Here is a 26,847-nt window from a genome sequence, read left to right on the forward strand (position 1 = left end):
CAGGATAACATTTTGGAAAGTCACCACAGCCACCGGAGAACGGTCGATGGGTTACGTGAGGTGGAAATTTGCAGGTCTTTGCAGATTTTTGTGAAATGCAGTAAAATAATTACCATAAATGAGAGAAAAGCAGCTACAGTGAAGAGCAGGAACCTTCTAGTAACCGCAGTGAGATGCTCAGAGAGCTCCTTGGTGTTTCAGGACATCTGCAGCTCAGCTGACGGACTCATTTCTACTGAAGACAACTGATTACAAAGCATCAGCTCCAACAAAAGGTAACAGTTTTAAAGGTTATTGGGGGAAGGCGGGGCTTCCTCTAGTGTACGTTGAAATAAAACGCGTCCTTCAGGTGTTCGGAGCATCAGCCGGGTTTAACGTCAGGGTTCGTTATGTGAATCTCTCTGAACTATTAGATGGAGACAATAACTGTCTCAGCAGCAGCTTTACTCTCTGCACGCCTCAACAACAACAAAAACACTTCCTGTTTACGGCCCTCATGATACTTCACTGCCCACTCAGAAGCCTGGAAATCCTATACTCGGATTCAATTCAATTTTATTTATATAGCGCCAAATCACAACAAAAGTCACCTCAAGGCGCTTCATAGATACAGAGAAAAACCCAACAATCATATGACCCCCTATGAGCAGCACTTTGGCGACAGTGGGAAGGAAAAACTCCCTTTTAACAGGAAGAAACCTCCAGCAGAACCAGGCTCAGGGAGGGGCGGGGCCATCTGCTGTGATTGGTTGGGGTGGACTTCCTGATAATAATGAATTACAGTCGTCCAGCCTGGAAGTAATAAATGCATGAACTAGTTTTTCAGCGTCACTCTGAGACAGGATATTTCTAACTTTAGAGATGTTGCACAAATGGAAGAACGCAGTCTTACATATTTGTTTAATATGTGCGTTGAAGGACATGTCCTGGTCAAAAATGACTCCAAGGTTCCTCACAGTGTTACTGGAGGCAGGGCTGGACTGGGACAAAAAATCGGCCCGGGCATTTTGACTAGAGACATGCCCACCAGGTATTATAGGAAAAACCATAAAGCCTTTGAATGAAAACAAACGCTGTTGTCACAGTGATGGACACTGTCTTGTTGGTATATATGTATCAGTCTAATAAACTTAAAGCTACAGCATCCTCCCTATTCTGCTATTCTAAACAGTACCCGAAAGTAGACTGTAGGTCGAGTTAACCTCCTGAACCTCTACAACACATGGTGAAAACCTGAAATTGGCAACACTTTGCTAGACCCGCCCCTGCACAGTTACCAGCTGTCAGCTGCTTAGAAAAGGATCCTGGTGTTATTTGTCTCTCAGAAACAGTTCATAACTTCAACTCATCCATGTCACCTAAAAGGTAAACCTGTTTCTCCATCAGCTGTTCAGCTCTGATGATTCAGTAAGGACATCTCCTGGTTTCATCTTCATGTTTCCCTCTCACCACATATCCAAACCATCATGACCAGCAGCTTTACAGCTGTGGCTCCAGCAAACATCAGCTGATACTAGAAATTAATATTAAATAAATGCTAACAACAGCTGATCAAATGTGCTGCTGTTGTTTAGCGCGACATCGGCTGGTTTCCTCTTTCTGGCGCAAAGTGGGCGATAAACAAACAAGAGAGACGATCAGCTGATCATTGATCAGTTTAATGATTGAAGTAGAAACAGGAGAGGGAGGGGGGAGAATGAGAGAAGAAGAGGCAGCTGTGCAGCAAAGACAGAATAAATCCAGCTTTGTGTCTTTTTCATTGTAGCTGAAGTTCGGGACAAACTGTTCCTTTTCACTTCAATACAAAATGCGTAATATTTTCTCTGAATACCAGACGATTCCGTTTGTTACGGGACGGTTGGAAAGTCTAATAACTAACCTTATAAACAAAATAAGATAAAACAAGTTCAACATCAATAATATCATAGCAATCCGTCATGCTAGCTAGTAACGAATAGGGCGGGGTCTGCGCTGCACGCCTGTCGGCTTTTTCACATGTGACTGAGACCCGACAGTGAATACAGTCAATATGAAGGCAATCTGATGTCAGGTGACCCGAGTGATGCTGTCATGTCTGTTCGGTGACCTCTGGTCCAGAGCTCTCTGCCTCTGCTGTTGTTTCTGCAGGTGATCCAGCAGCGTCTCTGTCCTCTGTCACAGCTGTGGTCGCAGAGTGAGTCTCAGGGGAGCCTCAGAGCTTCTGTTCGGTACAAACTGAAGAGAGAGACAGCTGAGGATGAATGCCGGCCTCCGTGGAGGCTTCCTGCTCAGCCAATGGGCCGTTGAGAGGGAACTTAATTGAAAAGTCCAACATCATGTTTCCCATTTGCTCTCCTCCATCACCTAGCTGAGATTAAAACCAATGTAGTGAGCAATGTTTGCGATGTATAGGCAAATGAAACGCAGCCGGGCGTACTGCACGCCAGTTTTTATCTGCCACTTCCTCCAGAGATGAACCTAAAAGCAGAAATAGACGAGGAGGAAGTGAAGGAAGGGCTACAGCACATTACACAGTACCAATACAGCGACACCAGATATCAATGTCTTACTAAATAAATAAAGTATTCTGGGAATACTATGACGGCGCATCTCAGACGCTGACCACAGTCGGCTCGATGATTCAGCGCGAGCTAACGGCTCCGCCACACGAGTAAAACCAGGACGCTGTCCTCCTCACATCTGCGAAACAAAACGGGTGGGCAGAGTTTGAAGGTGTTGCACATTTACTGTTGATCAGTGTTGCAGCCTTTGAGCAGATAGTTGCAGTGACTCTTAGAGAGATTGCTGAAGGTTTGCAAATAATTTGCAAATCTAAATAAACCTGTCACTGGCAGATTCTTGTTCCAGTGATAAACCCTGAGGAGACCTCGTTACTAGGGATGGGTATCGTTTAGGTTTTATCCGATACCGGTGCCAAACCGGTACTTTTGAAACGGTGCCGGTGCTTAAAGAATGGAGAACACAAACTTTGTCCAAAAACCTTCATGTTCAGCTGTTTTTTTGTAAAAAGATAACAATGTTAGCCTTTTCTGCAGCTATGGGGCATATATGGTATCACTCTTGGCTGGAAGCAGCTTAAACAATGGAAAAAACACAAACTTTGTCCAAAAACCTCTCATGTTTAACTGTTTTCCACTTTTTCTTTGGTCATTTTAGCCTTTTTGTCCAGGGTGAAGGGAGTATCTGCCATCAAACAAGAAGACAGCCGCATGTAGCTATGATGGTGTTTGCTAGTTCACCTTACATGCATTAATGTAATAACGTGGTTAGCCTACTCAACGTAAATTACACACGAACAACATTAAGCTACTCACGCAGAGAAGAACGGCTGCTGCTGCATCATCATCCTCATCATTTCTGCTACACTGGCAGGGCTAGGGGCCAGGACTCTCCTCTTCGGGTTCTTGGGGGATGTTGCAAACTCCGGGTCGATAACAGGCACCACACCTGCAGTAGATGTGCTCGGTGTGAGGTCTCGCAGCAAGCTATCAAATACGGCGCATTTCTCGGCTTTTAACAAAACGCTATGCGTCGCCAGGTGTTTCATCAGATTTGAGGTGTTACCTCCTTTGACAGCATTACAGTATCAGCTTAAAGCACTTGTTGCAGCTGCTGAGTTTGCCATCATGGCACCGGATACTGGTACCCATCCCTAGTGATGACTAACCAACCAGACATATCGGTGGTATACAAGCAGAGGATGTGATCGATGGAGTGAATGACAGCAACATTAATAAGAAGGATAACAAACAGCTGGAGAAGATGTGGAGGGTGAAGGTGACGGAGGTGCACCAGATACCGGTACCCATCCCTACTCGTTACTGTCAGCCGTCCTCAGCAGGCGTTGCAGGCGAGTAAACGAGCTTTGCGTGAGCTGAACTCGCCTCCTTCGTGCTGGCCGAGCAGCGACCGTTCAGTTTACCTGGAGGAAAAGCCACGTCACACACACCTGTCACAGCTTTTCTTCTCGTCTGTGGCGCGTGATCGCCGTCTGTTTGTTGGAGAGACTCGGTTTTCCCAGCGTCGGGAGGACTCGTTAAATTTTAGTGCAGATCCAGATGACGTTGGTTTAAATGAAGACGTCAAACGTTGGCCTTGATACCGCAGGAGTGTTTTATTATCATTATCTGACACAGGCGCTGCATCCATCATCGTGCTCTGCTGATAAGACCTGAACAAAGACCTGAAGCAAAACTAAACACACTGAACATCGACCACAAGGCTGTCAAAATAAAACAGGAAAAGGGCAGACTAAGACACACGAATAGGGGAACAGGGAAGTGACAGTGGGAGACGAGAGGTGGAAACAGCTATGGGACACATCCAGAGGACGGGACGAACACACACGACAGATCGAGGAGGCGTGGGATAAACATGAGGAGGGGAACATGGGAGCTAAATGGGGAAAACCCAGACACACAAACAGAGACACACAGAGGACGAAGACACAAGTAACTAAACTGATGCGTGACAGAGACCAAAACACAAGAAAAGTCAAAACGCTGCGTTCAATGAGCCAGAAACATTAACACATTTATTAGATCAAAACAAGAAAACACAAATATCTCTGAAGCCTGTGAGAAACTGTTTTAACCCGGTCAGAGCGGCACGCTCTGTTTTGCATAACTATTTTTAAATCCCGGTAGCTCTGCAACCACGTGAGCTAGCGCAATAATTTGTTTTGCATATGAAACCGGAGGAGTTGTACTTACATCTTATGCCATCAGCTTGTCCTCGGTCACAGTTTCCTTCCACATATAGTTTTGCAAAAACTGCATAAAAAGCACTTGCAGCAACAAAAACATAATATTCCAGAAACACGCTTTGCCGATCCGATCAGCTGTTCATAACACTTCCTATATCCATCAGCGCGAACTATCACATGTCCGCCATGACCTGCCCGAAACCGGAAGTGACGTCATTTTCGCGGAAATGTAGTTTTTTACCATCAAGGCCTCATGAGCCTATACTGGTGTTTTTAAAAGTTATGTTTGACTTTATGACTTTCTGTGTGGTTTCTGGGATGCTTAGGACTCATATTGCACTGCTGGAAATAGTTTATTTTGATGCAGATGCTGCTTTTTTGCAAATTTGCATTATAACTAGGGATGGGTACCGGTATCCGGTGCCATGATGGCACCGGTTCTGACATAAACGGTAGTAACCAGACCGAAAAGCAGCGCACATTTCGGTGCTTTATTTTCCTGAGATGTCACACACTTTGAATTCTAGCCAATCATTTTACGTTTCCGGGGATAGTAGGCGGGTCCAGGTACGTACGTTCTTTTAGAGCAGAGCTACAGATTAAAAATGCCCAAGGCGAAGCGGTCAAAAGTCTTGCTGTACTTCACAGCAAAAGATGCAAACTCAGCAGCTGCAACAAGTGATTAAGGTGATACTGTGGAAAGGAGGTAACACCTGAAATCCGATGAAACACCTGGCGACGCATAGCGTTTTTTTTAAAAGCCGAAAAATGCGCCGTATTTGATAGCTTGCTGCGAGACCTCACACCGAGCACATCTACTGCGGGTGTGGTGCCTGTTATCGGACCCGGAGTTAGCAACATCCCCCAAAAAGCTGAAGAGTAGAGTCCTGGCCCCTAGCCCTGCCAGTGTAGCAGAAATGATGAGGATGATGATGCAGCAGCAGCCGTTCTTCTCTGCGTGAGTAGCTTAATGTTGTTCGTGTGTAATTTACGTTGAGTAGGCTAACCACGTTATTACATTAATGCATGTAAGGTGAACTAGCAAACATCATCATAGCTACATGCGGCTGTCTTCTTGTTTGATGGCAGATACTCCCTTCACCCTGGACAAAAAGGCTAAAATGACCAAAGAAAAAGTGGAAAACAGTTAAACATGAGAGGTTTTTGGACAAAGTTTGTGTTTTTTCCATTGTTTAAGCTGCTTCCAGCCAAGAGTGATACCATATATGCCCTATAGCTGCAGAAAAGGCTAACATTGTTATCTTTTTACAAAAAAACAGCTGAACATGAGAGGTTTTTGGACCAATTTTGTGTTCTCCATTCTTTAAGCACCGGTTCGAGCACCGTTTAAGCACCGGCACCGTTTCAAAAGTACCGGTTTGGCACCGGTATCAGATAAAACCTAAACGATACCCATCCCTAATTATAATATTTATTTTCGTTTTTCCTGCAGTATATAAAAATTGGTGTATTTCAAAAACAAAACTAAGAAGACACTCAAAATAAATTTCCTGTGGTGGGAAACTATTTTGTGCAACTTTTTTGTATTTACAGTTTTGAGGGATAAGCCTCTTAAATTTCTCTAACTAGAAATATATGTTAAAAAAACAAAAACGATTTTCAATTTTTTTGTAGTTTATTGCACTTTTTTGCAATTTATGTAATTACTATGCACTTAATGCAGACATATTATTAAAATTTAGGCTGTAATGGTTGTATTGATGTATAGTAACTTGAAATGCTCCCAAAAATGGCTCCACAGCATGTAAACATATAATATAAGCTCTGGCAGACTTGGTTCTATGGTAGGTCTTAAAGGGTTAATGATGTTTCTTATTCTGTAAATGCACTTATTGAAATACATCATCAAAGCATTTGAATTTTTCTGCAAAAACGTGGATACAAAAATGATTTAATTTTAGCATTAAACTGTTGGCTTCATGATTATAGAAAACAAGTTATTTTATCATCTCCAGTTGAATATTTTTGTCATAGGTTTAAATTCAAAGACATGCTGAGACATGTTGATGTTAGAGGGGCAGCAGATCATTTTCCCCTCAGAGGAACGAGGTTTATGGTTTCTTTGACGTCACCGTCGGTGTTTTCCTGTTTGTGCGCAGAGGTTCCTGGGCGGAGGAACGAGCGTTTCTACGACTGCTGTAAAGAGCCGTACCCTGACGTGACCTTCACCGTGGTGATGAGGAGGAGGACGCTCTACTACGGGCTCAACCTCCTCATCCCCTGTGTCCTCATCTCCACCCTCGCCCTCCTCGTCTTCCTGCTGCCCGCCGACTCCGGAGAGAAGATCTCCCTGGGTGAGCGCTCAGCTCTCTTTATCGGTGATGACAGTTACTCCGAGTGTTCAGTGTGAACAGAGGCAAAGGCACAAGATTACAGAGAAAAACCAAATGAGCAGCGCCCGGCGGCAGCAGGGAGGAAAAGTCCTTTTAAACAGGAAGAAGCAGAAACAGACTCACAACAGAAATGAAAGATTACACACAGAAATGCTTCCAGCTTATTGTGAGCAGAGCAGCAGAAACAGTCCAACACGAAGGCTTTCAGGCAGGTACAGGAAACAGAGCAGGATGGAGAAAAGCCCAAAACATCGAGTCACACAAAGGCACAGAAAGAATACAGAATATAGATGTAACATGTTTTCATTCGAGGTCGTTAATTCAATTTTATTTATATAGCGCCAAATCACAACAAAAGTTGCCTCAAGGCGCTTCATAGATACAGAGAAAAACCCAACAATCATATGACCCCCTATGAGCAGCACTTTGGCGACAGTGGGAAGGAAAAACTCCCTTTTAACAGGAAGAAACCTCCAGCAGAACCAGGCTCAGGGAGGGGCGGGGCCATCTGCTGCGACCGGTTGGGGTGAGAGAAGATGTTCTGCTTCTCCTGTTTGAGCTTCAGTTCGACGTTTTGCTGAAATTTGCACCAGTCAGAAAATGATGTGACAATTAAACATCCTGTGTAGAAAGATAAACTCTGTGAAATAACCCGAGGCTGCACATATTCTATAAATATAACTTTAGCACAGTCGGGTCCATTATACTCTCGCTGAAGTGGCCCTGGCCCACCTGGAACAGCGATTACCTGACAAAAGAGAGTCGGTGCATGGACCTTTCTTTAAAGACAGACGCCGCTCAGTCCCAACACTAGAACTATAACTGGATTGTTTATGAGTAAAGTTAAGGGACAAAAATCATACCTGAGCTTCTCTCTGGAAATCTGCGCGTTAAATCATTGATTGAACGATAAGGAAAGAAGGATGTCAGCACAGGAGGACATGAAACACGTGAAGGTTCTCAGTCATCCAGGTCATCGTAGTCAAAGGAGCTTGCAAAGAAAAGCGTCTGGACTTCTTTAAGTTACTTGAAGACGTTTCACCTTCATCCGAGAAGCTTCTTCGGTTCTAAGGTCAAATGGTGGAGAGTCCCAGATATAAACCTAGTGGGAGTTTCCCCCCACAGAGGGACAAAAGGACCCCCTGATGATCCTCTAATCGCCTGAGCCAAGGTGTGAAACTGGGTGTGGGTCCCAATCAGCCAGAGTTTCAGGTGAGCTCATTGTGAAACCTGGCCCCACCTTATCATGTGAATTCCTGAGGTCAGATGGCCCAGGGTGTGAGTGGGCGTTAAGGCGTCTGGGGAGGGAACTCAAAACTGGATTATAGATGGCAGAGAGTTGGTGTCGTAAACCACCGCCTCTGTTCAAAGATGGTCGCTCACAGTGGACATAGATGCTTCTTTCACTCCTCTTTCAAACCATCTGTCCTCTCTGTCCAAAATGTGAACATCGGCATCCTCAAAGAGTGACCTTTGACCTTTAGATGCAGATGGACAGCTGAGTCTTGTCCTGTGGAGGTGGCTCTTCTGTGTTGTGCCATGCGCTTGTGAAGTGGCTGTTTGGTCTCTCCGATGTAGAGGTCTGAGCATTCCTCGCTGCTGTACAGCAAACACCACATTGTTAAGTCTGTGTTTTGGCGTTTTGTCTTTCGGGTGAACCAGTTTTTGTCTGAGTGTGTTGCTGGGTCTGAAGTACACCGGGATGTCATGCTTGGAGAAAACCCTCCTGAGTTTCTCTGATACACCGGCTACATAGGGGATGACAATGTTGTTGCGTCTGTCCTTCTTATCCTCCCTCGCTGGTGTCTGATCTTCTTTTCTGTGCCTGACTTTAAGAACGCCCATTTAGGATAGCCGCACGTTTTGAGTGCTTCCTTTACATGTGTGTGTTCCTTCTTTGAAGCGATGTATGTCATCAGATCCAGTTTGCCTCGTTGGTGTGAACCGAACCGGAGGGTCATCGCTGATGAGGGCTGCGTCTGTTGTTAAAGCTTTCTGTTGAAAGCAGCACTCAAACTGACAAACGAAACCAGAAGCGTGCTCTTCGTTTTTCCTGACACCCACAAGGTCGTGCACCATGGATTTATCCCCAGAGAGAGACTGTCGCTGTGGAGTTCTCCTGTAACGTCCCGCGAGACGCCTGAAATGACCGAGGGGGTTTCTATCACACTAACACGACCTTCAGTCGCCACAAAAACACTCACAGAAGGAGATCCAGCAAACACGGCATGACTCCAAGAGAAAATCACAAAGAGCAGTAAAGTGCTCTGCAGGTGTGAGATGATGGTGTTCAGGTGAAGCTTTCTGAAGGCCTCGCATCAGAGCAGAAACGAGAGATTTCTGAACAGCTGGAAGAATCTGAAAATATGTTTATCCGTCCCAGCAGTATTCAGTCTCTCAGGGGGGTGGCGGGGGTGTTTTGGACCTGAACCTGACATGACTGATGTCTCAGAGTCGATATTCATCAGCCATAAAACGTATTGGAACAGGAAGTCGGAGGTGCCAGCAGGCCTCCAGCTACCGACGGCAGACACGGCGTCTTCCACTGGAACTTTAATTTACGCTCTTAATCAAACTTGAATGTCACGAGGGCCATCACTCTTCACATCTCCCAAAGTTCACCCGACTTTCACTGAGCCAGCGGGTCGAGACTGAGCAGGACCTTTCACACATCGTCTCTGCAAAAGCAGACAGTAGAAAGGCCTCCACCTGGGAGGAAACGGTGCGAGTTTAATAAGAAGAAACAAGGATCCAAACAGAATTCTCACAATATTCATGCGAGACACGGCAGATCGTTTCAGCCTCTCAAAGCAGCGGCCGCGCTACGAGGGGATTCATTCGTTTTGTCCTAATCTGCGCCCATCGCTGCAATCCAAACCCATCATCATAAGTGAGAACAGAAAGGCATGAAAAGGTAATGATGGATTTCACTTACTCGAGCTTTAAAGTCGTTTCTTATATGAATGAGCAGCAAATCGTGATGAATTTGAGCTGTGGATGAGTCTGACAGAGACACCTCGTTAATAAAAACCAGCACATTAGATCCTCCACATTTCCAAAAAGGTTCGAAACGAAATAAAACGAATAAGCTTGTATTGAATATAAAATCATACAAGATGTCAGAATACTGTGAAATCGATGAGCGCACTACAAACATGAAGCTGATGACACGTTTGTGCCTGCAGGTATCACCGTGCTGCTCTCTCTGACCGTCTTCATGCTGCTCGTGGCCGAGATCATGCCGGCGACCTCAGACTCCGTTCCGCTCATAGGTGAGCCTCACTCAGATTACGCCGCTCATCCTTAATCCCTCCATCATCTTATCTCTTCCTGTGATGGAGTTATAATTGGAAGCCAGCACAGGAAACCTGTTGCTGGCTGCTCATAATCACCATATAAAATCCATCCTGAGCTGTAGGCTGAGGAAAACTTACTCTCCATCATTACTTTCGGTTTCCCAGTACAGCCATGATGTATTTTACTCGGTTTATCCTTCAAGCTCGGGTCCTCTACCAGAGGCCTGGGAGCTTGAGGGTCCTGTGCAGTATCTTAGCTGTTCCCAGGACTAAATATATATATATATATATATATATATATATATATGAAAACTAGGGGTGCAATGATACACAAAATTCACGGTTCGGTTCAATACTTTGGTGTCACGGTTTGATATTTTTTCGATACAAAAAAAAATGTTCATGCCTTTTTAATTTGTCATTTATTAAAATTATAAATATATATTTTAACTCAAAAGTACAGTTTTTAAATGTAATGTTGCTGAAACAACAAAGTAATAAAATAAATCTATCTGATGGAGAAATCACTCATCTTTGGAAAAGAGAGTTTATTACAGAGAAATGTCTCTTTCCAAAATAAAAGCTCTACTATACGCTTCTTCTGGGCTATATTCTCAGCAGCATATTAAACATATCAGGTCCCCATAAGGAGAATCATGTGCTAACGGCTGTCTAAATGACTCGGCTAAAGTTTGTAGCATGCGTGCTTGTTGTTTTTGTCTGCTTCCACTTGTCTTTGCACTAGGATGATGTCGGAGTAAATGTGCAGTCATATTCGTTGTGTTCCCACTAGTGCTGTCAGCGTTAATCTGAAATGACGTTAACGCCACAACACGGCAAATCTCTGTTAACGAGCTACCGCGGATCGCCCCGTGCGTGGGGCTGGACGGCAACACGTTAACGAGCTAACTGCGCTAACGAGCTAACTGCGCTAACGAGCTAACTGCGCTAACGAGCTAACTGCACTAACGCACTAGTTCCCACCAATGTAATTGAGCATTGCGTGGCACATCCAACATACTGTTTTACTTTTGTCCATGACGCGCTTACCTTCAGGGTCATACGTCACATGAAAACCAAAATAGTTCCAAACGCCAGATCTGAATGAGGGTGGGGGAGGTTCAATTTGCCATGTTGCAACGAGCTTAGCTTCTGTCTCGCTAGCTTGCCCTGCACTCAGTGAATCTGCGCTGACTACTCTGCCTAGGCTGCACTGTCGAGCGCAGATCCACTGAGCGCTCAACACAGACAGCATCGTCAGAAGAAAAGTTTATAAAATAAATTAAAAATCTTGTATTGTTCATACATATGCGTACCGAACTGAAGGCACTGTATCGAACGGTTCAATATCGATACGAGTATCGTTGCACCCCTAATGAAAACCTAAAAATAGTTCCAAATTAAGCTTAAAATCTTCTGGGCTGGGTGTTTTTGGTCCAACACTACCCCCCTTGCCTCCTAAAATGAACAGAAAGGGCTCGCTGCAGCCTGCAGGACCAGCTCGACTGATAATTCTGCCAATTATCACATTTATGGGAGATTAAAAACGACGAGTAACCCACACACGAATAAGACAAACGTAAGCGTAGAGGATGTTGCAGATGTAAAAGCTGAGCAGCACTGAGTGTCCTCTGGACGTCTGTCTTTCAGCGCAGTACTTCGCCACTACCATGGTGATTGTGGGTCTGTCGGTCATCGCTACGGTCCTGGTTCTGCAGTATCACCACCACGACCCTGACGGAGGACACATGCCACAGTGGGTCAGTCACTCCACTTCTTTTCTTCTTCTGCATTTTAATTATGTAGCTCCAGCATGCGCTGATCTCTCAGCGAGGAGTCCGGTTTGGTCTCTACGTTGTGCCGAGTCAGCTTTAACAAGCTCCGGGTCCTTAACGAGGTCTGTGCTTTAACGAGCTCTGAACAAGAAGAGGCTCCGCTCCAAGAACTGATTGACTATTAATACAGACCCTATTTATTTTACAGCAGCTTCCTTCAGAAACTTCAGAAAGAACGACTACACACACACACACACACACACACACACACACACACACTTGGGGCTCTGAACAAGATTCCATTAAAGCAGAATTTAGTCTGAAGGTCAGAACTCTTACCTGTGTGTGTGTGTGTGTGTGTGTGTGTGTGTGTGTGTGTGTGTGTGTCACGTCGTGTGTGAAGGTGACAGTCCCGCTCTGATGCCTCTTATGAATGTGAATGTTCCTGCTGAGGAAGAGGAGGGACGACCGCTGAGGTGTGAAGGAGAAGCTGTGAGGAGGACGAGGCTGTTCAGGTTCATTCAGGTTCCAGTCACCGTCATGGCCACAGGTGTAGAAAATCAGAAACTAGGCGTGCAGACTGCATCTGCCGCGTGGTACCGTGATAGGACGCCGCCTGTGCAGCAAGTCCAGTCAGGAAATGTCCTCACTGCTAAATATTCCTCAGTCAGCTGTTAGCAGTGTTGGGGAGTAACGGAATACATGTACCGCCGTTACGTATTTAAAATACAAAATATGAGTAACTGTATTCCGTTACAGTTACCGTTTAAAAAGGTGGTATTTAGAATACAGTTACTTTGTTGAAATAAATGGATTACACGGCGGTACTTCCCTGTTTCATATTGTCGCGGGTCAGGACTGTTTGGGTTTTGTTTGACAGCTACGTTCTGTTGTTCCAGGTGGCAGCGTTACGGTTGCCATGGTTACAGGGTGACGCTCTCTCTCTGCGTGTTTCCTGGGTGAGAGAGGCCTTTTTGTTGTTGTTGTGCTAAGCTAACAGGCAGAATGCTACAGGTATAGCTCTAAAGAATGTAGCATCATGGGCAGTGTAGTCCGTGCTGCAGGGAGAATGGACTGCTGTACCCGTTATGTGTCTATATTAAGTAATATATTACAATATACATTTTGGGGCATGTAATCTGTAATCTGTAGTGGAATACATGTTAAAATTAACCTTCTGAACACTGGCTGTAGGCCACGTAAATCGCAAAGCGGGGTCAGGAGATGCTGAGGTGCAGAGGTCGCCAACTTCCTGCAGAGTCAGTGGAAAGTAAAGTAGAAACAGTTTGGGGATGGTGCCTTCCTGTTCCAACATGACTGCACACCAGAGCACAAAGCAAGGTCCAGGTCCATGATCAGTTTGGTGCAGAAGAGTCCTGGCCCCAACCCGACAGAACACATTTAGATTAGACTGGAGACTGAGGTGTTCTTGTCCAACATCAGCGTCTGTTCTCACAAATGTTCTTCTGGAACAATCTGAAGTGCTGAGATGTTTCTGCAAACAGTTCTTCTGTGCAGTCCAGTCTTTGAACACTGGTCTGAATGGAAGATGTCACATATTCAGTGAAGCCCTTCTTGGTGATGGGTCGACACTCAGAGCCACAGAGGAGGATGCAGCACTGCTGTTGTCTTGGTCTCCTGCTTGGTTTCCAGGTGGAGTAGAGCCTTCTAGAAACAGCCTGTGCCTCGTTCAGCCTGCTGGGCTCTGTCCTGACGGGACTGCCAGGTTAAGTCAAATCCTTGTTTCAGGTTCTCATCAGTAACAGTCAGACCTATGATACGGACTGAGGCCGAGCCCAACAAACAAATCCGACGTTATTGGTTTGTTCTGTAAGGACTGAGCAGATGGGAGCAAAGCACAGGTCACATAACCTTTGCACGACCCCATATACACAGGAGGGTCTCTACAGGAATCATATGTCTCTGAACGTAAGACCGTCAGAGTCATGACATTTTATAAAACTTGTCTTTTCACATCTCTTCAAAGACTCGTTTGAGGGTTAAGACTTGTTTTTCTGAATCAAAGTGTTGCTCTGGTGTCGTTGCACAGGGCTGGCGTCAGGACAGAAATGGTTCATATATACACGGCTGCAGTGGCGGTCTGCCTCTCAGGATCGCCGGGACACTTCCTGGGGTCCGGAGGGTCAATTCCAACGTTGTTGAAGGAATTTAAAATCCAAACACAGCTGTCAGTCTGTGATACGAGTCGAAGTAAAATTGGTTTAAATATATTCCTGCCTGTAGTTATGGAGTCATGAGGGGGGAAAATTCATATTAGTTTTTTAACCCTTTAAAGCCGGTCAGAGCAGCACGCTCTGTTTTGTGTAACTATTTTTAAATCCCGGTAGCTCTGCAACCACGTGAGCTAGCGCAATAATTTTTTTGCATATGAAACCGGAGGAGTTGTACTTACATCTTATGCCATCAGCTTGTCCTCGGTCACAGTTTCCTTCCACATATAGCTTTGCAAAAGCTGCATAAAAAGCACTTGCAGCAACAAAAACATAATATTCCAGAAACACGCTTTGCCGATCCGGTCAGCTGTTTGTAACACTTCCTACGTTGGATTAGACGTCAGCGCGAACTATCGCATGTCCGCCATGACCTGCCCGAAACCGGAAGTGACGTCAGTGAGCCTATACTGGTGTTTTTAAAAGTTATTTTTGACTTTATGACTTTCTGTGTGGTTTCTGGGATGCTTAGGACTCATATTGCTGCTGGAAATAGTTTATTTTGATGCATATGCTGCTTTTTTGCAAATTTGCATTATAATATTTATTTTCGTTTTTCCTGCAGTGTATAAAAATTGGTGTATTTTCATAAATAAAACTATGAAGACACTCAAAATAAATTTCCTGTGGTGGGAAACTATTTTGTGCAACTTTTTTGTATTTACAGTTTTGAGGGATAAGCCTCTTAAATTTCTCTAACTAGAAATATATGTTAAAAAAACAAAAACGATTTTCAATTTTTTTGCAGTTTATTGCACTTTTTTGCAATTTATGTAATTACTATGCACTTAATGCAGACATATTATTAAAATCTAGGCTGTAATGGTTGTATTGATGTATAGCAACTTGAAATGCTCCCAAAAATGGCTCCACAGCATGTAAACATATAATATAAGCTGTGGCGGACTTGGTTCTATGGTAGGTCTTAAAGGGTTAATAGTGCGAAAACATGATGACTCATCAAATTTCATCGTTTTTACTCTGATCATCTTTGTCTAAAACGTAAAGTTTGTTTATGAAAATGTGACAAATACAAAAATAAGAAATCAGGAAGAAACAAATATTTACGCACCGTCAGATTTGATATTTAGAAATAAAATATTTCATACAGCTTTTGCAGAACTGCGACTGCAGATTTTGAGAAGAGGTGTTCGAGATGTTGCATTATTCTTTAAACCTGCAGAAAGTTTGACATTCAAACCATGCGAGCGGCTGCTGTGGAGGTTTGTGTGCCCATCAGTCTCAGGGAGAAGGAAACGGCTTCAGAGCACAAGTTTGAGTCTGGAGGGTTTCGGTGCTTTTGTGGGAAGTGAAGAGAAGTTTAAAGAACGTGAAGGGAAAGGAAATCCAGGCAGACTGTGACGGACGCGGACAGGAAAGAAATGAAGCGGCTGTAATTTAAGGTGCTGTCCGTGCTCCTCAGGATGACTCAGACTGAGCAGTTTGAGGATGTTCAGCCTCCGTCCATCAACACTGCGTTTGACAGCTAAATATTTAATGAGTGTGTGTGTGTGCAGTGAGATATTGGACTGCTGGAGAAGATTTCCTCGGAGAGGCGAGCAGCCCCCCCTCCCACTTTATTCATGCTCTATTTTTATCTGCCCACTCCTCCTGCGTCGCACACGGAGCTCGTATCTCTCTCACTCGTGCACATTTGTTCCGCATAAACACGTTTGTGCATAAATGAATTTTAATCGCGTAAATATTTCCTTACTTACGCACCCTGTAAAGTCAACTTTCAGATAAGTGCGCTGTAATTACTCTGCCTCTGCGTGACTCTTTTACTCTCTGACTTCTCGTGACCGTGTGAACATGTGAAGCTTCACACATGCATATGGAGGAGGTGATCTGATTAGACTTCAGAGCTGCTCTCTGCTTGCATTTGTATATTAACGAGCTTCTGATTTCCCAGATATTTATGCAACTCTTCTACACTGTAAGCAAATAAATCCAAACTGATACCCGATCAGTAATTAACAAATGAGGGAAAACATTTTGGTATAAAGGATCTGCTTGTTAATGAGTTCATTTTTCTTCTGAATAAGTAATTTCCTCGTTTCACCACCTCGCTGGGCCATATTATACCGTTCTGCTAGGCAACGATAAGAAAATGAAATATCGCGATAGAATATGGGTAAAACGCGCATGCGCAGTGCCGAAAGAGCGCAGCGGTAACCGAGAATGAGAAAGCAGATAGTTGAGTGAAGCGGATGAACCAGAATTGGTTTGTAAAAATGGTGCGACTGAACTGGTTTGGTGTTCGTCCGTCAGATACACAACAAAGAACATTTTTTTTGTAGAACATGCAAGCGGCCGTCGTTATTGCCGTATTTGTCGGACAATCTGGGAGTAATCTGGGTCCTAAACTCCGTCCGCCTCAGGTCTCAAAGTCAAACGAACATCACTGAGAGTTTAAAACTGTCTAAATTCTTCCATCTTTAATAAAACGATCAGCGTTGCTGCTTTACCAGGTGTAACTATGAAGTTTAACATCCAGACATCCATGAAAACAGAATTTATTACATTTAACAGAGTTAGAAGTTAGCAGGAAGCTAGCGGAAGTTAGCTCGCTAGTTTTGCTAGTTAGCTAAACATGATATAGCATGTTCTGACTGAGAGATTTCTGAAAACATTCAAACGTACAGCTCTGCTGTCACTTCCAACATAAATGAAGACAGAAAACTAAACAGCAGTGACGTTTGCAGGGTTACTGAAGTTGGGCTAGCTGGTAGATAATGTTTTTTTAATGCTTTAATGCTCCTCCACCGCTTTACCATTGTCAGTATACCCCGGTGGGGGTGGCGGCGTCGAGGTCGCCCAGGCCTGGAGCAACGCTGCCAGCTCCGCCATCTTCCCCAGGTGGCGTTCACTCTCCTTCCGCAGCTCTTCCTGTTGGCGACGCACCTCCGCTGCCTGCTCCCGCTGGGTGGCCGCTATTTCGACCACCATCTGGGCTAGCTCCTCCCTTCCCTGGCTCCGATAAGGACCCGCCATGCCGCCTCCTGGGTTTCGGCACCAGTGTGGTGTGAATAAGGCACGGCGGGTCCAGGGATCAGTGTTTTGAGCCATTTTATTTACATCACCTCACACCACAACCCCGCAACCCCTGAGTCCTCGTGTTTTTAACTTGGCGGACGTGATTAAGGATGCTGTGCAGGTGCGTCCGCCCTCCCTGCACGGCACCGCAGGCCACGCCCCACCACAATAATCTTGTGTGCCTTATGGTCCGAAAAATACGTATTTGACTTTTTTATTTGGCACACTGCAGTTTAATGTTGCAAAGCAGCTCTTTTTAACTTCAGTGGCTATTATACATGGTTATGCTCAGGATATGTCAGCACATTTCTACTGGAGATGCCTTTTGGTTAAACTGTCAGCAAGGAATTTGCATTTGCACTGTTAAATGGATGTTAAATGGGGTTTTTTGCGCTAGTAAAGTTGTGCAGTTGTATTTTGTCTCGCAGAAATTATATCGTCAGTTATATCGTTATCGCAAATTTTCAAATATATATCGTGATGTATATTTTTGGCCATATCGCCCTGCTCTGTTTCACCATCACAGTCTCATGGCGGTGTAATGACAGACTGGGCATGCAGGGTTGTGCTCTTAGTGAGCGTCCTCATGCCTGTGATCAGAGAACAATAAAATACTGTGAATGGTTCAATGAAAAAACTAAACCTGAGACACAGAAAGAACAGCTGAGGTTTGCAAAGCTGCATCTGAACAAAGCACAGCAGCACGTTTGGAGGAAACCAAACACCTCCTGGCAACTGTCAGCGTGGTGGAGGGATGATGATATGATGATTGTAGGCTGCATTCTTTACGGGGCTGCAGAAAATCCTAAGATTTTTCACCTACTTGGTAAATGGACTCGCACCTAAATGGTGCTTTTCAACTCTGTCTGTGCACTCGAACCACTTTCGTACCACAAGCCTCATTCACCCATTCATACATGTTTCATACAAGCACTTTTTTCTGTGCCAAAGTGCTTTTAAGCTAACATTTAAATGATACAGACCAAGTAACACAAACTTCCTCAGGCACTGAGAAACCCGAGAGTCTTGTTATGATGACCTTTAATCTTTAAGGTGGGAACAGATAGCTCAGCGAGAACGCAAACAGAAAAGGAGTTTCCAATAATGAGGTTATTTATAAGTTTAAAATCATAACATCCAAAAGGTGAACAAAAAGTCCAAATATTATCTAAAGGAATAAAGAAGGAAACCCTAATCAAGAAGCGAGATAAAATATATAAGAAATATGTAATAATGATAAAACAGGAAACAACTTGAAGGATTCATACTAAACACGGATACGAGAATGAGAAGCCAAACGCACAAAGCGACATCTTAATCGTAAGTTCCAAGGAACCAAAACACAGAATTGCAAAACTGGAACTCTGATACTTTTACTTAGACTTAGATCCTCGCGCGCCGATCGCCGCATCGGGCGACAAGAGAACGCCATCGAACTCAGTCTATCGCAGCAGTTGTTGCTTCATCCCATGACAGTTCGACTGAACGTAAATCTTCAAGGAAAGTCCTCCATGTTATTTTAGGTCTTCGGGTTCCACAGAACCGCGACACGGGCAGGTCTCGGGTCCGGTAGCCGAAGGATGTGACCGGCAAATCTGAACCGACGCTTGGTGACTTGGACATGGAGCGGCTCTACTCCCGCACGGCGATATACTTCTTCATTGGTAACGCGATCCCGATATGTGATCTTGAGCAGCCGTCGAAGACAACGTTGTTGGAAAACGTCAAGATGGCGGTTGATCTTTTTTCTCTCTTGTCGTTTCTGTAGCGGTAAAAATACCGCCATGGCCGGTCCCAAGCCCGGATGAGAAAGGAGGAGGGTTGGGCGTTGGGCTAGCAACCCGACCCCATAAAAAAATGTTTTTACCGCTACAAGAACTCTTGATAACAGAAAAATAAATCAAATTTACTTTGAAATAATGACTTTCTTCTCTTTCTTCTTTAGACTCGTGTGATTTTGTTGAACTGGTGTGCCTGGTTCCTGAGGATGCGGCGCCCCGGCGAAGCGAAGGTCCGTCCAGCGTGTCACAACGCCGCCAAGCATCGGCGCGGCAGCCTGTCCAGCCTGGAGCTCAGCGTCAGCCAGGGCTCGCTGCGCCACAACCCGCAGGTAAATAACAGCAACCTCCTCTACGTCGGCTTCAGGGGTGTGGAAGGACTCCACTACGGATCCCCCGCTGACCCTGAGCTCCTGTGCTCGCGGCTCATTGGAGGCGGCGTTGGTGCTGAGGAAGACGTGCTGAGAGCAGGAGGAGGGGTTGGAGCTGGAGGAAGAGCAGGCGGAGCAGCTGGGGGTTCGGCCTTGGAGACGGAGCTGAACCAGATCCTGGAGGAGGTGAGATACATCGCCGGGCGTTTCCGCGGTCAAGACGAGGAGGAGACGGTCTGCAGCGAGTGGAAGTTCGCCGCGGCGGTGATCGACCGGCTCTGCCTGGTGGCGTTCTCGCTCTTCACCATCCTCTGCACCATCGGGATCCTCATGTCCGCCCCCAACTTTGTGGAAGCCATTTCCAAAGACTTCTTCAGCTAAGGAGGGAAGACAGGACGAACGAGTGTCTCTATTTTTATATTTATGGAGAAATCTCAAACCGAAAACCAACGTCTTGGTCTCAGCGCTTTGACTTCACCCTCATCGTGTCCTCGTAGAAACAATTATCCTTCAAATAAGAAATATGTCATTGCTGTACTTTTCTTTTTTCAGGACCTCTGTGGATTCCCACTGTGACCTTTGGACATTTACTCACTTATATCAAACACTTGTTCAGCCGCTCCAGACCTCATTGTTGTTTCAGACTCTTCAGGTTAGTTCGTGATGGCGGTTCTCCCAGCGCTGGAGAAGCAGAAACTGTTGAAAAATAATCAACCACACTCACAAATTTGGACGTCTCTTTTGCTCCAAACTGAAACAGAAATCTGGATTTTTCTAGAACCAACTGAGGATCCCGATTGAAGAACCGAATTAAGACTTTTTGAAAAGATGTTCCTGATTTGGTTTCAAGCAGCCTGTGCTTTGAAGTAAACAACTTTTTTTATGATAACTTTATTTAAAAAAAGTTATCCCGACCTACCTTCCCTGTGTGGAAAAACTAACTGTCCTACTCTTAATACATCATGAAGTAACTGTGATTAACCACATTCAGTGAAGTTCAGTGAACCACAGTGAGAGCCGTTATCCACACATGGAGAAAACCTAGAACAGAGCTGAGCCGTTCCAGGAGTGACCGACCTTCCAAAATTACTCCAAGAGCATCCGAGTCAAAGTCTGGACTAGGGGTGGGCGATAGAAACGATATACGATAGAAACTATATAAATTTGGCCAACAATAGAGATTTTGACTATATCGCTCTATCGCGACAGCGCATGTTGATGATGTCATCAAGCTGCGCCTTCTCTGCGATTGCATTTGTCCCTGACCACCAGAATCCCCCACGTTAACTTTTATCGAGTGGAAAAAAAGTTGGCGTTCATCCTCCAGCTTTACTGCTAATGTTATGCTAACATTGCTAGCAATCACGTAGCACAACATGTTTAGGTGGAAGCTAGCGAGCTAACTTCCTGTTAACTTCTAACTCCGTTAAATTTAATAAATTCTGTTTTCATGGATGTTAAACTTAATTGTTACACCTGGTAAAGCAGCAACACTGATGATTTTATTAAAGATGAAAGAATTTAGACCTTTTTTAACTCTCAGTGTTCGTTTGACTTTGGGACCTGAAGCTGACGGAGTTTAGGACCCAGATTACTCCGTGAAGCTCCTCACTACGGCAGCCGTAATGCTCTGACAATCCATCAAGCAGTGAGCTTACCAAAGTTGTACTAAAACATTTTTAACAGATTTCTGCCAAAATCGGTTCGAGGTCAATAAGCACAACCAGAATTCATACATAAGGCACACTCTGGATTTTTGAGAAAATTAAAGGATTTTAAGTGTGGAAAATACGTTATACAGAAGAAAAGAATATATTGTGATATATATCGTCACCGCACATGCTTCAAATTATATCGCGATATGAATTTTAGGCCATATCGCCCAGCCCTAACCTGGACTTCAGTCAGACTGAGGTGCGTCCGCGTGACCTTCAGCAGGCGTTCATGCTGGAAAACCTCCAGTGTGTCTGAATTCAAATAATCCTGAAAAGAAGACAAAATTCCTCCACAGTGATGTGAAAGACTCCCTGAATGGATCACAAACATGAGACTGCAGGTCTTGCTGTTGGTTGAACAGCCAGTTATCAGATTTACTTTCGCACACAGGGCAGGTGGGTTTGATAACTCTTGTCTTGGTTTATCTTCGTTCAATATTAAAAAGAGTTTGTTGATTGGAAACATGTAAGTATGACAAATATGCAAAATAATGTGGGGAAAATACTTTCTCACAAACATAGTTTAACCTGTCAACATCCACCAGGTCACCAGGTGCAGGGTTGGACGTCCAATGAAGTCTCAGAGATTTCTTTATCTGAGTGTGATGGACGTAACCCAACCTTCCCATCATGGGGCCACCACTCCACCTACTGAGCTATCCCTCCCCGCAACATTAACCACAAACCAACCCTGGATGGTTGACCAGTGACCTGGTGGATGCTGTGAGATGTGCAGTCTGTTGTGCTTGTATCATCTGTGCTCTTTCAGTCCATTAAGCATTAAAATGATCCTACAGTGATAACGTTTCTGTACACCAGTGGACACCATAGTTTTACTGCGTCTGCCTGTTCGTCTTTACTCCAAACACGATGTTCGTCTGCAGTTTTTGTCTTTTGTGCCATCATAGATATACACAGAGGCATTAAATGGACAGTGTCCTTGAACGCATCATTGTTTCCACTAAGTTTCAGGAAGGAAAACAGCATGCAACAACAAACATGTAGATATATATGAATTGCAAACCTTTCCAATCCTTTCCAGTTCACCTATTTTAGTGCTGGTACGAAGGACAGTTTATTCCTTCAGTGAGTCATTTGTATCAGAAGGAACTCTGCATCTCCCCATCTCTGCTTCCTCAGTCCCAGAGAGACGTGAGAAAAGCTTAAAATATGTAGAAATGATGCTCCTTGTATACAGCGGCGTGAATACATGCTGCCAGGTTCTTCCCTTTTTATAGTGATCCTTTCAAACTGTGCTTCCCATTATTTATTTTTATATATCACGTCTATCTTAGAAGAGAGGCTTGACCAAGGTAGCAGCCATTTAAACTCACAGCATTTTAAAGAATGTGAAACACATGATGTGTGTATACCCGCAACAATAAAGCGCCAGTTTCCTCCAAAGAAAAAGAACTGCATGCTTCTTTCACCACATTCTTTAAAAAAAGGTGTGTTCACGTTTAGATCTTTCTGCAAAATATTCAGTAAGTAAGAAAATGTTTTCTTCAAGCAACAAGCAGCTGTTTGGAAAAAGGCCTCATGCAGAAAGAAGCCTGTGCGGGATTTTAGAGCTCTGAGCGGATCCAAACGTCAGCGCTTCAGGGAAAACGTGCAGGAAATGACAAAAAACTGCAGTTCCTCTAACGTCCAGCAGAGGCTCCAGCAGGTCAGTCCCAGTGACTGTAGAAAAGAAGCTAAACAAACTCTACAAAATGAGTTTCCCCAACAGCCTCAGGTAGTCCAGTTCTCCTGTCGGGTAGTCCAGTCCTTCTGTCGGGTAGTCCAGTCCTTCTGTCGGGTAGTCCAGTCCTTCTGTCGGGTAGTCCAGTCCTTCTGTCGGGTAGTCCAGTTCTCCTGTCGGGTAGTCCAGTCCTTCTGTCGGGTAGTCCAGTCCTTCTGTCGGATAGTCCAGTTCTCCTGTCGGGTAGTCCAGTCCTTCTGTCGGGTAGTCCAGTCCTTCTGTCGGGTAGTCCAGTTCTCCTGTCGGGTAGTCCAGTCCTTCTGTCGGGTAGTCCAGTTCTCCTGTCGGGTAGTCCAGTTCTTCTGTTGGGTAGTCCAGTTTACTGAAGAACACCTCAGGCTGTCAGGTTAAAACGCTCGGTCGTGTCTTCGTAGCGTAAACGCTGGGCGTCCTCTCAGAGCCTACGCTCTATCTGCTATTCCCGAACAGAGATACGCAAGTTTCTCCGTGACTGCAGCTGTCAGTCAAAGCTCTTATAATGACGTTTCACCCCAATTTAACATCACCGCGGTAGGAATTAGAATCAAACTTATGGGAAAGGAGACTCATTGGACATAAATCAGCGTTTATTATAATTTTTTTGTCTGACCCTGGCCCCATCCGCTAACATGTAGGGGGCGGGGTTTATGACCTATACTGCAGCCAGACACCAGGGGGCGATAGAGACGTTTTCCGCATTTTCTACGGTCGGTCCCCACAGACTCCCAAATGAAAACTTTACAGCAGAAATAAACATGTTTACAGCCTGATAAACTCTGCATTATTAGAGGCGTGGCCTCTTTGACTGACAGGTGGATGGCGACACAGGCGGTTGTAGCTGCTAGCTGTCTGAACATCTGGACCGTGTTTGTGCTGTTGGAGCCAGTTGGATAATTTTTAGTGCGATTACCTGAACAATAATATGGCTGCTGTGACTTCATTACCTGTGTAGACGAGGACAAACATGCTGTGGGTTTGCTCCTCCTGTCCTGCAGTGCTGCTTTAGGTCACCTAACGCGCTTCAGCACCTGTTCCAGTAAGGCGTCTCTGAGCTCCACGCAGACACAGGCGCTGCGTTTGAGGAGCAGCAGATGTTCTGAGTCCACTCTGATAGAAAGCAACATAGCTGATTGGCTGTGAGCGAGTGTGACACTCTGTCAATACTCTCCCTGTCTGTGTGAATGGAGGGTAATTTTCCAGATTGTTCTCTGGGGGAAACTCGTTTCCTTCGCTCTTTCATTGCGTGTCATTTTTAATTTGGCCTGCGGTGTGGAGCCCGAGCCGAGGCACAATGAGTCCTGCTGTTATTCACCCGCCGCTCGACCCGCCGCTCTGCTGCCAGAACAGCCGGCAGCTCCTCCGGGAGCAGAAACGCGTCCACCTCTTTTCAAAGGAGCAATCGGCGAGGATTTTACTGCTCCATGGCTCACAGACTGGGATACAATATATCTGCTGGGATCACCAGCTGCTCTCACTTTGTCTGCCTGAAGCGAGTTCTGGGAGCACGTTTCATGACACATCCAAAACAGCCGAACGCTGAAGAAGAGAAACTGTTCATATAAGAGGGTAAACCTTTCACATATATTTATTCCTCTGCATCCTGCTGCCGTGGTGCATGTTCGCATTAAACATGGCCACATGATAACGAGGTCACCTGTGCACATAATCCATGTGAGCCAGAAGCTCAGGCTTCATTTCAGGTGTAGCAGGAGGCGGAGCTAAAACACCTTAAACTGTCAGCCCTGCAGCACTACTCCAGCACGCTCGTTCCACTCACACATTTTGAGCACTCCCACCTCTGCACTGTGGTAAATCTGCTGCACACGAGCGGATTTCAAACCGTCTTCACAGCTCGATGACTGCACGTGTGTGATTTGGGGTGAACTGGCATGGACGTGCCTGTTCGCCCTCTGATAAGTGTGGCTTTGGCTCTAGTATTGTGGGGACATGGTAAGCAGGCAGTCAGGGGTTCTTCCTCCACGACAGTCTGAGCATCAGTAACTTCCTGTCGTCAGGCTCTCAGGAATCCTCTTTCACTTGCAAATAAATATTCTCTGCTTTCCTTCTCTAATATTATCCCTGCTGAATCAGCATGCAGACACACTCTACTCTTTTGTGTTCTTTGTGTTCTGCAAAGTGCAAAAAAATATTAAAATCTTTTACTTAATTAAAAGTTATAATCTTTTTAAGTAGCCTAATAGCTGAGTGGTTGTGTATTCAAATATATGATGATGTTACTGGGCTATATAATTATATAGAATATAATATATATATCTATAATTATAATTATATATATATATATATATATATATATATATATATATATATATATATATATATATATATATATAATATAAATATATATATATATATATATATATAATATAAATATATATATATATATATATAATATAAATATATATATATATATATATATAATATAAATATATATATATATATATATATAATATAAATCTATAATTATATATATATATATATATATAATTATAGATTATATTATAATTATATATATATAATTATAGATTATATTATAATTATATATATATAATATATATATAATTATAATATAAATTATATATCTATATATATATATATATATATATAGATATATAGATATATAATATATCTATATATCTATATATATGTATCTATATATGTATGTATATATATCTATATATATATATGTATGTATATATATCTATATATATAGATATATAATTTATATTATAATTATAAATCTATAATTATAGATTTATATTATAATTATATATATATTATATATATATAATTATAATATAAATCTATAATTTATATTATAGATATATATACATATATATATATATCTATATATATATATATGTATGTATATATATATATATATATATATCTATAATATAAATTATAGATTTATATTATAATTATATATATATTATATATATATATTTATAATATAAATTATAGATTTATATTATAAATATATATATATAATATATATATAATTATAATATAAATCTATAATTATAGATTTACTGATGTGTATATCTTTAATGTTCCAGCTGATGATGGTTTTAATCACTAATATATTGATTAGCAGATCGATCATGCAGTGATTTCACTCAAAATATAAAGTGTGTGGAAATACTTCAATGAAGAAAAAGTACATAAAACCTGAGTAAATGTTCCTGTCTCATCCAACATGGTGGGGGCTAAAAGAGGAGCAGTGCTCCAGCCCAGCGTAGTCCCAAGGGGCCAATCAGATTTCAGGGAGGGCAGGTGCCACCTCACGCCCACTTCTAGACACGCCCCTGGGCAACAGTGAAGGATGCAAACTGCTGACTGAGGTCACGACAGTGAGATTAACCCTAAAGCAAGGTTAAATGACCGATGCTGGTGTTGAACAAAGCAGAAGAAAGCAGAGCTGTGGGACGGTCATGAAAGGCTGAACAGGTGAGTCTAAAATGTTCCTGTATTAACACCATCGACCTTCTCCAGGATGAGTAACAGGAGTCGTGTTCCCTGCAGTGTCTTAGTGTGTAGATGCTGCCCTCTAGTGTTGATCTTCAGCAGTGCAGAGCAGGAACACTGAGGGTAAAACTTTGAAGATCTTCTCTTCACAGCAGCTTCTTGGAGAAATGACCAACAGCAGGTTGATAAACCAGCAGTTTGTCACATGATAAATACTGAAATCACATTTAAATCATTCATAAAAACCATTAACAAGACCTCGTGAGAAGGGAAACCCCTTTAAGTCGTCCTCAGAGGTGACAGGAGACACTCCCGTGTGTCAGATTACCTGTTCTCACCTGTCAGGCTGACATCACTGCCAGCTCCCTCTCTGTCGCCTT

At 43.7% G+C, this 26,847-nt stretch overlaps 1 protein-coding gene across 2 annotated transcripts in view; it reads left to right on the forward strand.

Moving 5' to 3' along the window:
• LOC146513407 (neuronal acetylcholine receptor subunit alpha-7) overlaps positions 1–26,847 on the forward strand; it is a 121,558-nt gene that overhangs the window by 40,277 nt on the left and 54,434 nt on the right. The window contains exons 7-10 of one of the 2 annotated variants that reach the window (XR_014874930.1): positions 6,826–7,020; positions 10,245–10,331; positions 12,006–12,115; positions 19,343–21,327. Coding sequence is in view for 1 of the 2 variants with exons in the window: in XM_085165411.1 (XP_085021537.1) it covers positions 6,826–7,020; positions 10,245–10,331; positions 12,006–12,115; positions 19,343–19,927 (977 nt within the window). In the remaining variant the exon portion in view is untranslated. Of the gene's footprint in view, positions 1–6,825; positions 7,021–10,244; positions 10,332–12,005; positions 12,116–19,342; positions 25,203–26,847 lie in introns of those variants that run through there. The other variant, XM_085165411.1, reaches the window with a different exon arrangement.

Source organism: Neolamprologus multifasciatus, chromosome 7, assembly GCF_963576455.1.
Source record: "Neolamprologus multifasciatus chromosome 7, fNeoMul1.2, whole genome shotgun sequence".
NCBI classification, from domain to species: domain Eukaryota; kingdom Metazoa; phylum Chordata; class Actinopteri; order Cichliformes; family Cichlidae; genus Neolamprologus; species Neolamprologus multifasciatus.